Here is a 12,512-nt window from a genome sequence, read left to right on the forward strand (position 1 = left end):
TTTGCGGTATACTTCGGGTTCTGTCAAGGCGGCGTAAATTTTCAGTGAACAATATTATAAGCAATTAGAAAATAACAATAACATTGGCAACGTCACCGTCTGAACCCAACTCAAAAAAGCGCGCTTGGAGAAGTGTGTACTGATATATAGATCGATACATGAACGTTCGTCTATCCGGTTAAGGCGGTAACTTGCGCCACGTAGCGCCACTTACCTCGTCGCACCCCGCACCTCTCGAATGTTGAAGAATGCATTGTCCAGGTTTCAGCACGATTCCGGTGCGAGGTGCAGTCCTCTGATTACATGTTTTGTTCAACTCAAGAATTGTTTTATGATCAGAGCTGTAATCAACGAGTTTTAATGCCCATATAAGTTTGGCGAATTCAGCAAAGTCGTCCATAAACATTGTGCAGGAAAAGAGAAACAGGAAGCAAGTTCGCGTAAATTTCCCATTTTCATCAAACCAGCTGTTTCATTCATTGCTCGGCAAGTGGCTCGGCAACGACACTTCTACTTCAACTTGCTCTTTAGGTTAGTACAAGAGGTGGTTAATTTGACACCTTTTTATTTGTAAATGGTATACTTAACGCCGGTAATCTGTGGCAGATGCCAAGGCTACGGGGAAAAGCCAGAGTTTTTCCTGTACTACGTTCTGGCTACTCCAATAATTAATTCTTATTTGTTTCCTTGTTCGAGGGGTGCTCCCGGGAAACTGTAAGGTGTTACCATCAATTTCCAGGTTTTAATAGCTGATCTCGCTGACTGCCTGTTACTTACTTCGTGTTAGTTACTTTTCCCTCTATCTCCCACTGAACTCAATAGTTGTCTCGTATAGGTGGTATTCACTGGACGCCATATTTGAGGCGACTGCTCACAACGCATGCTCAAGAGGAGTTTCCCGTTAGCTTTCCGGCAACCACAAGAGCGGAAGGAGAAACACTCTTCTCGAATCCCGGGGAAAAGCTCACCGGAGAAAAGCTCACCGCAAAACCGGCGGATGCGGAGAAAAGCTCACCGATTTTTTCTTTTCATATGGAGGCTGTTGGATCATGCGTAACATATATCAATTTATGATCATTAAAAATTATCAAAGAATATGTCCTTTTTGTAATATTTGTTAAGCTTATTGGGTATATTGCTCCCAAAATAATAATAGCGGGAGAGTGTTTTCTGTGGTTCACTCTCTAAGCAACGAAAGCGTAACTGAAAACTTTATGAACTTGGAGAACAGGAGCAAGTTCGAAAACTTAATGATGTCTGCCTAAAACCTAAAAATCAAAACTGTAAATATCGAAAATCCGAAAGTGCATGAGCAACAACGCGGCACCTGAAATTCTCTATGAAACTTTTGTTAACCTTTGAAAACAGGATAAAACAGTCATAGAATATCAAAGCTTTTTTCTTCCACAGAGATGCACATACGTTTTCTAGCCGTTCGTGCTGGTATTTCGACACGTTGCCTTTTTGTGATTGTGCCCTTCTATGGTGAGTCACCCATGACCTTCGGAGCTGCACACTGTCACCGTTGTTACTCGTGACCTATATAAGAAGTAGTCTCCTGTAAGGTAGCGAACAGGGCGAGTTGGCAAACTTTATACACGATGAAAATCGCTCAAATGACAACGACGGAGTGAAGATAACAAACACGACAGGACGGAGTTGTTCTCGCAACTAAAAGTTTCTTAGTAAAATTAACAGAAAAAAAAACAGTAGCCATCAGCTGTCAATAAATTGTTTTTTACCGGTCTGCTATGTTCTGATTTTATACTTGCGGCTTCATTAATAAACATAATGGGTGATTACTAATTTCCGAAGAATTAGTATATATGCCCAATGAACTTCAATAATATTACAAAAAAGATGACATATTGTGTTAGCGAATTGTGTTAAATTGGCACGTTTGATGCAGAATCCGCCTGGTTAAAAAAGCCGGTGAGCTTTTCTCCGCATCCGCTCAAAGGCCGGTGAGCTTTTCTCCGCATCTGCCGGTTTTGCGGTGAGCTTTTCTCCGGTGAGCTTTTCTCCGCCGCCCCTCTTCTCACCGTGGCTTTCCTTTTGTGTGTCCTAGACTTCCCCAGACATCACTATTCTCCCTCTAGAAGATTATATAAGATCAACCTGTCACTCAAAATTCGTACAAAAGCAGCTTTCCCTTCTCTCCTCAGTAGAAATGCGAAAGCAGCAGCGACCTTAGCTATGGCTGCCAGTGAATACCACCTATACAGTTCTTGATCAACGGCAACTTTCACTCCACATGTATTCCAGGTCCCCAAGCCATCCCCCACTTTCCACATCATAGACACTTCATGTAAGAGGATCACTGACCCGATGGAGCCCAGCGAAATCTGGATTGATGTGCCGTTCGGCAGGCTAGCGGCTAAGGTGTGGGGCTCGCCCTCAGGCAAGCCAGTGCTAGCACTCCATGGCTGGTTGGACAGTGCTGCCACCTTTGACACCCTCGCACCCCTCCTGAACCCTAGCCTGAAGATTGTTGCACTCGACCTTTCCGGCCACGGCAAATCTTCACACAGACCCAAGGGCTCGCATTACAACTACTTGGAGTATGTTGTAGATGTACGGAGGGTAGTGCACCATTTCCAGTGGGACCGCTTCTCCATCTTGGGCCACAGCATGGGGGCCTCTGTGGGACTCCTGTTTGCTGGCTTCTTCCCCAGACGTGTAGAGTCCCTAGTGACCCTTGATGTGATCATCCCAATGGTGACCCCTGATGCCCATCTTCCTTCTGTCATAGCAGGCGGTATCGTCAAATTCCTTAAGCTAGAAGCCCGGATGGGCAGCCCACCCACATACAGCCAGGAAGAACTACTAGAACGCTTGGAGGCAGCAAACCCTGGGCTCTTGAGTGAACGCTCCAAAAGACTTCTCCTTGCCAGGGGAGCTGAGGCTGTACCGGGTGGCGGCTACCAGCTGAGAAGGGATGTCAGAGCCAAGACCAGCCGGACTTTCGGGCTGCCATTAAGCGTACAGGAAGAGATGATGTCTGGCTACACTGGAGACATACTGATTTTTAGGTCCACAGATAATATCCTCACTCAGGGCTTGAAGCCCCTCGAGCAGAAGTTCCGAGAGTTGTACAAAAAGTGCTGCGGACGGTTTGAGTATGTGGAGTTGCAGGGAGGACACTACGTGCACCTGAATCATCCAGAGCTTCTGGCCCCCACCATTAACAGGTTCCTTTGTGCCCCATCGAGGGCAAAACTTTAAAGGTCTTGAGATGTTTGTACTACTGCCCTTTCAACCAGATTGTGGATTGAGACAAGTTCCATGGCAAGCAGACAACACTGCATGAAGATCAAAGCATTGTCTTATTTTTACTCGTAGAGAGGAACAAAAGTAGTGCATGCATAAATCAATCTTGCTGCTATCAAGGTCCACATGCTACTTTTTGCAAGCACGAAAATGTTGAATAAACGCTCAACAATTATTTTTAGGATCTCAGAATGCTTTCTTTGACAGCTTACGAGGTCACACAAAATGCAGGAGCTCACTTCAGCATGTTGAACCGTACCGCACGCACACATTTTACATCTTGTACTTCAACTTTCCAGCCCTGGAGAAGAGACTTGCCCATCCACTTGTGTATACTTGTCTGCACCTCAAGGCAGTGCACCGCATTCCGAGCCAAACAGTTATGCATGGCAAAGTCTAACATACTTACAGTACTGATACGGTTAAGCACTTAATGCGGAGCGCAAGTTTGTCCGCTTGTTTTGCAGGGGTTGTGGTGATGTCAGAACGCCGAGCTCCGATTGGTTATGATTGAAGGATAGTGGGTAGACCTCAAGGCAGCTAGCTTTGGGGTCTACCCGTTATCCTTTAATCGGAGCTTGGTGTTCTGCAACACCACAACCCCTGCAAAACAAGCAGAGGAACTTGCGCTCTGCATAACAGTGCGATGGCAACACCTTAAGTTGTCTGTTCACGATGAGAAACGTAACTGGGCACCAACGGCAACATTGGTCTCCAAGGGGAAGCTAGCAATTCATCCTTGTGCCACAAATAAAACGCCCCCACCGCTTCTTGGCAGGCACCTATCATGCCCACGGAATGGAAAGAAGCCCAGTTCGCGGTGCCCTACGGTCACCTGGCTGCCAAACTCTGGGGGGACCAGTCTCTGGCGCGCACCAATGTCCTGGCTCTCCACGGATGGAGAAACAATGCGGGCACGTTCGACACGCTCGTCCCTCTACTCTCCTCAGGTCTGGATGCTCTGCTTGCAGACGGCACCCGCATCGAATGCATGCTGGCGCTCTTGCACACTCCTGCACTCTTTTGGGAAGGGCCGCTTGTGCAAATTGTGCAAGCGGGACGCGCATCGCGCAGGGACATGCATTTCGGTGATGGGATTCGGCAGTTGTCCGAGCATCTTTGGTGTGTCCCCAAACTTTGAGGACTGCTGTGGTCGCTGACAAGATGAGAAAGGCAGGACATGCCTCTCGGATGCTTGGCGTCCAACGTGCGCTCGCTGCCTTTCGCAGTGCTTTAGCCGTGCGCGCACGCTGGAGGCTGTCAAGACGCTGAAATGTTGTCGAAGGTTGGACGCTAACGCTGCAGGCGGGACAACTGAAGACCTTGCCTGCCATTCTCCTCCTGCCAGTGACCATAGTCATGTTATGCTATGCTTCGTTTTCGCTGTTGCACTTTCTTCAGCATGTGGCCCCACAAAAAAACAGGTGCAGTATTGAAACGTTCCAAGGCCACACAACTGCCAAAACGGCACATTACGGAACGGGATTAAATTCTCAAAATGCGTGTTACAATGTGAAACGTTTTGCCTGTGTAAGCGGCCTCTTGACCAGACTTGTTTGCAGGAATGTTAACTTTTTTCTGCACATGTGCTTGCAGCTTTTGTACAGATTTTGCCATCTCTCAACCTTTTACCTGCTTTGGTGCGGTCTTCGGTGTTGCGACGTGTTTTATCAGTACTGTTGCAATTTTTCTTCGTGTTTACCCCTTCCCTTCTCAAGCCATTTTTGCTCATCTTGTATTTTCTAAAATATACCTGCAACATGAGTCTCATCATAATGCTAAAGGGATTCTCTCCTTTAGCAGCACTCTACTATGGGCACAAACAGCATTAAGGACGAGAAGAAGCAGACAGGACGGACGCTGACTGGCAACTGATGTTATAATACTCAAGAATAAGAAAGAAGAGCAAGAAAAACGTAAGTGGGAGATATAAACGAGGAATACGACAAAGGACCTGCGAATCTGGAGTAAAAATTACTATAGACAAGGGAAGATAAACGTTACTATACTTAATGTAAAAGAAGGATATGAAGAATGAACTGGCAAACAAGTAAAAGAACTGAAATAAATAAAGAAGATGGTTCATCTCTATATAGCTTTATGAACAGAGGTTCAGATAGAACAATTTCTAGTATAATAATAATAATACCTTTATTTGGCCCTGGAGAGCCGTGGCACCACGGAAAGGCAACAGCCCGTACCACGGAAACCCGCGGTGCCGCGTCTAATGAACACTATGATGCGATGAGTATATATACATACATGCGAAATGACGACGAGATAAATTGCTGTTATTGCGGAGGATTTGCAAATGTCCAGATTTCGTTGAGGCGGGTCAGCAGCGAGCCATGGGGATCTGGCATGCTGTTCGATCGGTGCATGTAGCACAAAGGAGTCCCAGGAGCACCATGCTCATGGGACTTCTTTGTGCTACATACACCAGTTCTTTGACCGAAGTGCTTGGGCGAAGCATCAGGCACCAAAGAGGTAGCCCAGTCAAAGTGGAGAGTTGCCTCCTCCGAAGTACTGAGGCCCAGGGCTCGGATTGAGGCACCGCCGTCGCCCGGTGTATCATTCTCTGAACGTCGTCGTTTCGCCCACAATGTCACGGAAGGGGCACAGACACATGCATCTTTTTTGGATAGTATAGATTTTGCTTCATATAGTTCTCTTGAGTACTTGTCGTGGAGCGGCTTAAGGATTTGAGCGTCTGCAAACAAGGGGTGCCCATTTGCAACCTCGAATGAAAAAAAAAAAAATGGAGACTGTAAAAGCACCTCTTTCTTTGCAGACACTCAAGTCCTGAAGCGGTTCCACGACATGCGCTCGAGAGTACTATTTAAAGGACACACATGTCGGTGCCCTTTCTGTGACATTATCAGAAAAGGAATTGTTGTAGAAATGAACCTCCTTTATTTTTATTTGTTCTTTTACCCATTCGCCAGTTCATTTCTGAAGCTCTTTGTCATTCCTTTCTTTTACATGAAATATAGTAACTTTTTAGCTTATATTTATTTATAGTAATTTTTTATTAGATTCGCAGCTGCTTAGTCTTCTTTTTTATTTGCTTCTTTTTATATCTCCCACTTACATTTTTCTTTCTCCTCTTACTCTTGCGTATTAAAACGTCAGTTGCTAGACAGCGTCCGCCCTGTCCACTTGTTCTGCTAGCGTTATGTCCATAGTGTTTCTAGCCTAACAGTTCATTTTGTTGCACCGTCCAAGTAGCATTCTCAACATGACAGCAGCCCACCTGATGTCCATGTTGAAGAGTAGGAAAATTTAAACATTAATCCCATAGTCTGGGTGATCATATCGCTTTATTTTTGAAACTTGAATATACTAATTTAGTTACTAAAGAAGAAAACTTGGAGGACGGTTAAAGGGACACTGACAGAATATTTATGGTCGTCAAGGTTTTTACTTGGTACATGACATACGAGAGCCGAACTGCCCAGAACACAATTTGCGGCTCGAAATTTTTCTTTCCGCCCGAAAACCGCCGATCAAGAACTGGCTGGTTGGAGTCGCGCTCACTCTCTTCTCCGTGGTCACGTGCTGCTTTCTATGGTTTAGACACGACCACCAAATATAATCGAAGTCGTGGGTCATTGATGGCACACACTCAATATTAAAAATACAAAGGAAATATGATACCAATCATTTGAGACATGCGGCGACATTTTATTTGCCTTACACTACACGTTTTTTAATCACTTTCATTTCATGCTTGACGTTGAGTTTCACGTGAAGGTTGTTTGAAATTCTCGTGCGAGGTCTTGTGGCTGCAACGTCTTGACCCCATTGACCAATCCGGATTTTTCCCGATTGGTCCCACTATCCCCAGTCATGCCACCGTCTCTGGCGTTTCTGCAACACAAGCTCCTTAAAGCTATCGCATTAAAAAAGGTTGCACAGGAGCTGACAGCAGCATGAGGTCCAATTATAATCATTCCTAATTTGGTGGCTATAACTACATCAGATGCATTCCGTTCAGGGAGGGGACTGTACATGGCATGTAGCTTGCCAGTCAGACGGTCAATGTAGCCTGCTCATATTCTACGATCTCCTCAGTTTTACGTATCAATGGGTTGCAGCGGACTCTACAAGCCATCGGAGCCAGTTCAGCACTGCTTGAGAGTTCCGTGCCCTTCCAAAGGGGCATAGAGTAGTGGTGCAAAACTATCGATGATATCGATAGTCGCCAAAAATCTGACTATCGATAGTACTATTGATAGTCAACTATAGAAAAACTACCGATAGTTGAAAATCGGAAATTGTTAATCGACTATCTGACAACTATCGATAGTCGACTATCGTAAACCTATCGATAGCACTGCCGACGGTTTACTATCGATAGTTTTGCGACACAAGTAGTTTGCATCGCTCCCTTTTTTTTTGTCTATTTCTTAAATGGGACACCAACTAGCCCAAGCACTTACCATCCAAACTTTGGTTCAGCTTTCAGTGATAACGAAGACGGGAGTTTGGGCGAAGAGAGGAGGAAGGGAGGCGAGCAGCGGTGCGGCAACTGTGTTTGCTCTAGTGATGCAAAACTATCGATAGTCGCCAGAAATCTGACTATCGATAGTAAAAAAACTATCAACAATACCATCGATAGTCGACCACCGAAAAACTATCGATAGCCGACTATAAAAAAACTATCAATAGTACTATCGATAGTCGACTGTCGATAGTTCTGCAACACTATCGATTGTTTTGGAAAAACTATGGATAGTCAATTTATCGACAGTTTTGTATCACTATAGCGTAGAGACATGCAGGGCACAAAGCTATGCGATATGTTCAAAGCACTGGATTAGCTAAGATGGCTCATTGCGTCCACTGCAGTCCATCAAAACGAGAAACTGAGTATTCGCAACTCCAGCACGCTGCTCGTCCTCTCGTGGTAAACGAAGAACCAAAGGGGCGGGGATGGCAGCAGAGACAGTTGCAGGGACTGTCGGCCTTGGTGCTGCTGTTACTGCACGGTTCTGGTCAGCGTGTTCATGCATCATGCAGTTTTAGCAAAAAAGGCGAGTGCGTTCAAATAAGAATTGTTGCATTCAGCTTCACATCTCTTAAAAATCAAGAAGTTTGTTCTTAACGCAGCACGTCAACACTACCGTCACCTGTGATATGCTCCCGCCCCGACTGCTTCGTATTTGTAGCCAAATAAATTTTGGCACACGGACCAGCGTCGGCGGGCGGGCGCTAGGGAAATCCTGGAGAATCAATCCCCCTTTCTTCCGCTATCTATGCAAAGTGCAGGTTCATCTGCTTCTTATGCAGGGGTTCTGGTGACATCAGAACGCCGCGTTTCGATTGAAGGATAGTGTGAAGACCTTAAAGGGCAACTCCGCTCAATTCCAAAAAATTTAGGCTTGCACGCGATTCAAATTCACAAAGCACTACTAAACAACTCTACGTCTTCGGATTCGCGATATGTGGAATATTATTTGTGTAATCCTAATTTAAACATCAGCTGATACCGAAACAGATACTTCGGTTGCGTCAGACAAAATTGGTCTCGGGTCGTCAAAGTCATGGCCACGTCACGTCGAACCACGTGATCTTGTGACGTTCGGGAGGGAGCGAAGGACGGGACACGCGACGTGGGCAGGTCGCTTCGCATGGCGTGGACGGTGATGGCCCGGGAAAGAGGGAGAAGGGGAGAAGACGAAAGAGGAGAAGGGGAGCGGAGAAACAGACCGATAAGCGCGCAGGGCAGTGCAAACTAGCGCATCCGCGTTACGGTGATCACGTGAACGCCCGGTCAGCCAACACCGGGAGGAGAAACTCATGACGTCATCGTTCAATCTCGCTCTAAGAAGTAAAAACAAACAAAATGTGAGAATGACGTAGTCATGCCTCTGACGCAGTGGCTCAACGTTTGCCGCTCAAACTTCGTCGCATTGACTGCACTGACGATTGCGCCTCACGTCGCACGCTAGAGTTGGCAGATTTCGGTGACTTGGCTCACTTGAAGGTTTGCTGGCTAGTTTATTAAATATATAGACTGAATTAGAGCGTAATATTTCACATGGGGTCTTCCTATGTGATACTGAAGAGGGCTACATAGTTTTCTAAATATCAAAAATGAAGCGGAGTTGCCTTTTAAGGCAGCTTGCTTTAAGGTCTACCCACTGTTCTCCAATCAGAGCTCAGTGTTCCGACATCACCAGAACCCCTGCAAAACAAGCAGACAAACTTGCGCTCTGCATAAGGTGTTGGAGCTGTGAATAGAGCAGGGGTGGCCAAACTGCGGCTCGCAAGCCACACACTCTTGGCTGGTTCAAATGCGACTCGAGGCCTCACAGGGAAGTGAGGCCCCCTTCCCCTTACAGGATCAGAAAAAAGAATATAAAATAAAAAGCTTTAGTTTTGGCACCCTCATTCCTGCTTGTTTCATGAGCAGGGATGCACAATAAGAAAAACTATTGAGCAGTTGTTACTCCAAGAGCAAATCTTTCTGCCAGAGATGAAAAATTGAAAGAAAAGCTGCCACGCCCCCTTTGTAATGCGGTTCTTCACTTAGAGGGCAACTCTGCTTCAATTTTGTTTTTGAAAAAAACACTGCAGTCCCTTTTTGCCCCTTTCTGTTCGTTTTTACTTCGGGCAAGCGTAATGGGAGGTGTCGTTGCGAATGTCGTCACGCGCCTGCACAGCGCGCTTCTTGGGAGCCGTTTGGCCATCCTGCCATTACCATTGTTTTCCCCGAGTCACAACCGCTGTCGTCGTTTTACTGTCACCGTTTGTGATTATTGTATCTCGGAGTTTCATGCACACTACATGCGCAAACTGTTGTCGCAGTTGTGCAGATGTCATTGAATGTCGTAGACACCAAAACGTGTTGAAGAGTGAGGTGCAGATGACAATTGTGCCTGGCTCACGCCTGCCCCGCGCCCGCCCCAACGGTGGCCCACCGGCCCACCCCCGTCCCGCTAGTCGTTGCACAAAGGATCACATGACATCTCTTACCATGTGATGGACATGTTTTTGGCAGCCCGAAGCCAGTGTTGCCGGACGGAGCTGAAGTTTCGGTTTTTGCTCATGCTGAAAGGTTTAACTACTATATTAAATTTTTCGCAAAGCAAATGACGTAGTGCCTTTTATTAGTGCTTTTTAATGTAAAATTGCTGATTATCTTGATATTTTTGGAATTGAGCGGAGTTGCCCTTTAAAATGGTTCTTTATGGCTGGCCGTTGACATCACACGGAGAGCCAGCTTGGTCATCGTATGCCTTCGTGTTTGTCCTTGGAATGTGGCAACTACTAAAACTAGACGATTGGCAGCAAGACCACCACTGCCGAGACGCCGACGGTTGCGTAAAGACGTCCTCAAAGTTAGCCGTGCCGTTTACACCCTACCAGATCTCTACGTGGTTGCTGTGGACCTTTCCGGCCACGGCCTGTCTTCTCACCGGCCCGCGGGCTGCAGCTACAGCTACCACGAGTACGTCATGGATGTGTGCCGCCTGGTGCACCACCTGGGCTGGCGTTCTTTCGCCATCCTGGGCCATAGCTTCGGCTGCACCGTGGGCATGATGTATGCGGCCCTGTTCCCGGACCGCGTATCCGCCATCGTCGCGTTGGACCTCTACGCACCACTCCACTTGCCCGATGACAGGGTCGCCGAAGACAGCGCCAAGTGCTACGAGGGTTACCTCCGCCTCGAAGCAAAGCTGGGTGACCCGCCGGTCTATACCGAGGCGGAGCTGATGCAGCGGCTAGACGAGGCGACGCTTCGCACGCTCACCGAGGACTCGATGCGGATCCTGCTGAAGAGGGAGACGGCGCCGTGCGGATCGGGGACCCTCCGGGTCACGACGGACCCACTGACCAAGGTCATCAGCACGGTCCAGCTGACGCGGGACTACCAGAGCGTCCTGGTGGGGCGGTTCCGTGGGGACCTGCTCGTGCTGACCGCGTCCCAGGTGGACGGGCGCATCATGCGCGAGAGCATGGGCCACTTCTTCGAGCTGTACCGGCGGTGCTGCCGCCGGTTTGAGCACGCCGAGGTAGAGGGGAACCACTACGTGCACCTTAATCAGCCGGAGAAGGTGGCTCCACTCGTCGAAGCCTTCCTCGGCAGCCTACCGGAGGAGGGCTCTTCATAATTCCGAAACTGCCGCTACCGCTGCTGCTGCATGTTGATGCCGCTTGTGTCGCCCTTTGTCGAATGACGGCACTGCACAATTTCATGGTTGTTTGCCTCTATAATAAAACAAAGTGCTGGCGCTACCCTACTTTTTGTTTCTTCTATTGGGGCAAGCACCACGACTCAACTGCACGGCGTACCAGTGATCCAGTGCTGCCAACCTCAGAGGCCACTTCCCCAAATTATACCCGAAAATTCCCTAGATTTTTGGATGCCTTTGTTCACGAAAATGTTGAGATTAGTTATATTTCAGCTTGAAATAGATGTCGGTAATTCAAAGACCATTTAAAATTTAAAATTTTTTTGCTGGGGCCTTTTACATATTAACATTTGATAATAATCATGCACGTACAGACAACCGAAAATGACTCGCAACGGACTATTTTCATGGGAAAATTAACAAATGGCACCTTGCGCATTCGTCAACACCCGGCTTTAGTTCCTTTAGAAGTTTCTACGGACAGGGAGCATGGCATCTTGGTGTGCCAATCAAAATCAAATTTTTGGGGATTTACGTGCCACAAACAACACCGGGCAAACTTGGTGTTCCAATAATTACTACAAACTTTTTGTATAAATATCCCACAGCTTTAAAAACCTCTTGTGGAATGTCACAAAGAAACGATTTGCACTTTGCACACATTTTTAGAAACAAATACACCTCCCCAGAAAAAAAAAAAAAATCCCTAGGTTTGAACAATTTTCTCCTAAACCACGGGTCTCAAACAAACATGTGGGCCGCATTCGACCCGCTGGGGTACAACCCGCAGGCAACCGGCTGCGAACACCCGCTCCCACGTCTCAAGCACTAGAAATGGCATGCTCTATAAATATTTCATGTTGCCGAATCATTTCTGCTGGACGCGTAGCACTGCTCTTATAACATATTACATATGTTAAACTATTTTGGTTTTCATTTGCCTCGTGTTTCGTTTTAATCTTTGCTTCCGAGCTTTCTTCGCACAAGGACGGACCTCGGCTGCACGAGCTCTAGCTCAGCGGGGGAAAAATAGACAAACCTACAAGTTCGAGATTCTCGCCTTCAAATATTATCACCATTACAATACAAGCTTTTTTTTCC

The 12,512-nt window shown here is 46.9% G+C and overlaps 1 protein-coding gene across 2 annotated transcripts; it reads left to right on the forward strand.

Moving 5' to 3' along the window:
* Positions 1-258: 258 nt before the first annotated feature.
* LOC8026470 (serine hydrolase-like protein) lies at positions 259-11,514 on the forward strand. Of its 2 annotated transcripts, XM_029973668.4 has the most exons (3): positions 259-531; positions 4,049-4,220; positions 10,645-11,514. In XM_029973668.4, exons 2-3 carry the CDS (start codon positions 4,058-4,060, stop codon positions 11,388-11,390), a joined length of 909 nt encoding a protein of 302 aa, XP_029829528.2. In that variant the 5' UTR covers positions 259-531; positions 4,049-4,057; the 3' UTR covers positions 11,391-11,514. The 2 variants fall into 2 exon arrangements, with proteins under 2 accessions (XP_029829528.2, XP_029829529.1); XM_029973669.4 differs by lacking the exons at positions 4,049-4,220; positions 10,645-11,514 and adding an exon at positions 2,266-3,454.
* The last annotated feature ends 998 nt before the right edge of the window (positions 11,515-12,512 follow it).

This window comes from Ixodes scapularis, unplaced genomic scaffold (genome assembly GCF_016920785.2).
Source record: "Ixodes scapularis isolate PalLabHiFi unplaced genomic scaffold, ASM1692078v2 PGA_scaffold7__128_contigs__length_106722199, whole genome shotgun sequence".
NCBI lineage: Eukaryota > Metazoa > Arthropoda > Arachnida > Ixodida > Ixodidae > Ixodes > Ixodes scapularis.

Bases quoted from the DNA above. Each gene is read 5' to 3' on its own strand.
- LOC8026470 (XM_029973668.4), top strand. From the start codon at position 4,058: ATGCCCACGGAATGGAAAGAAGCCCAGTTCGCGGTGCCCTACGGTCAC. The intron at 4,221-10,644 runs GTCTGGATGCTC...ACACCCTACCAG, and splicing joins CGTCCCTCTACTCTCCTCAG to ATCTCTACGTGGTTGCTGTG.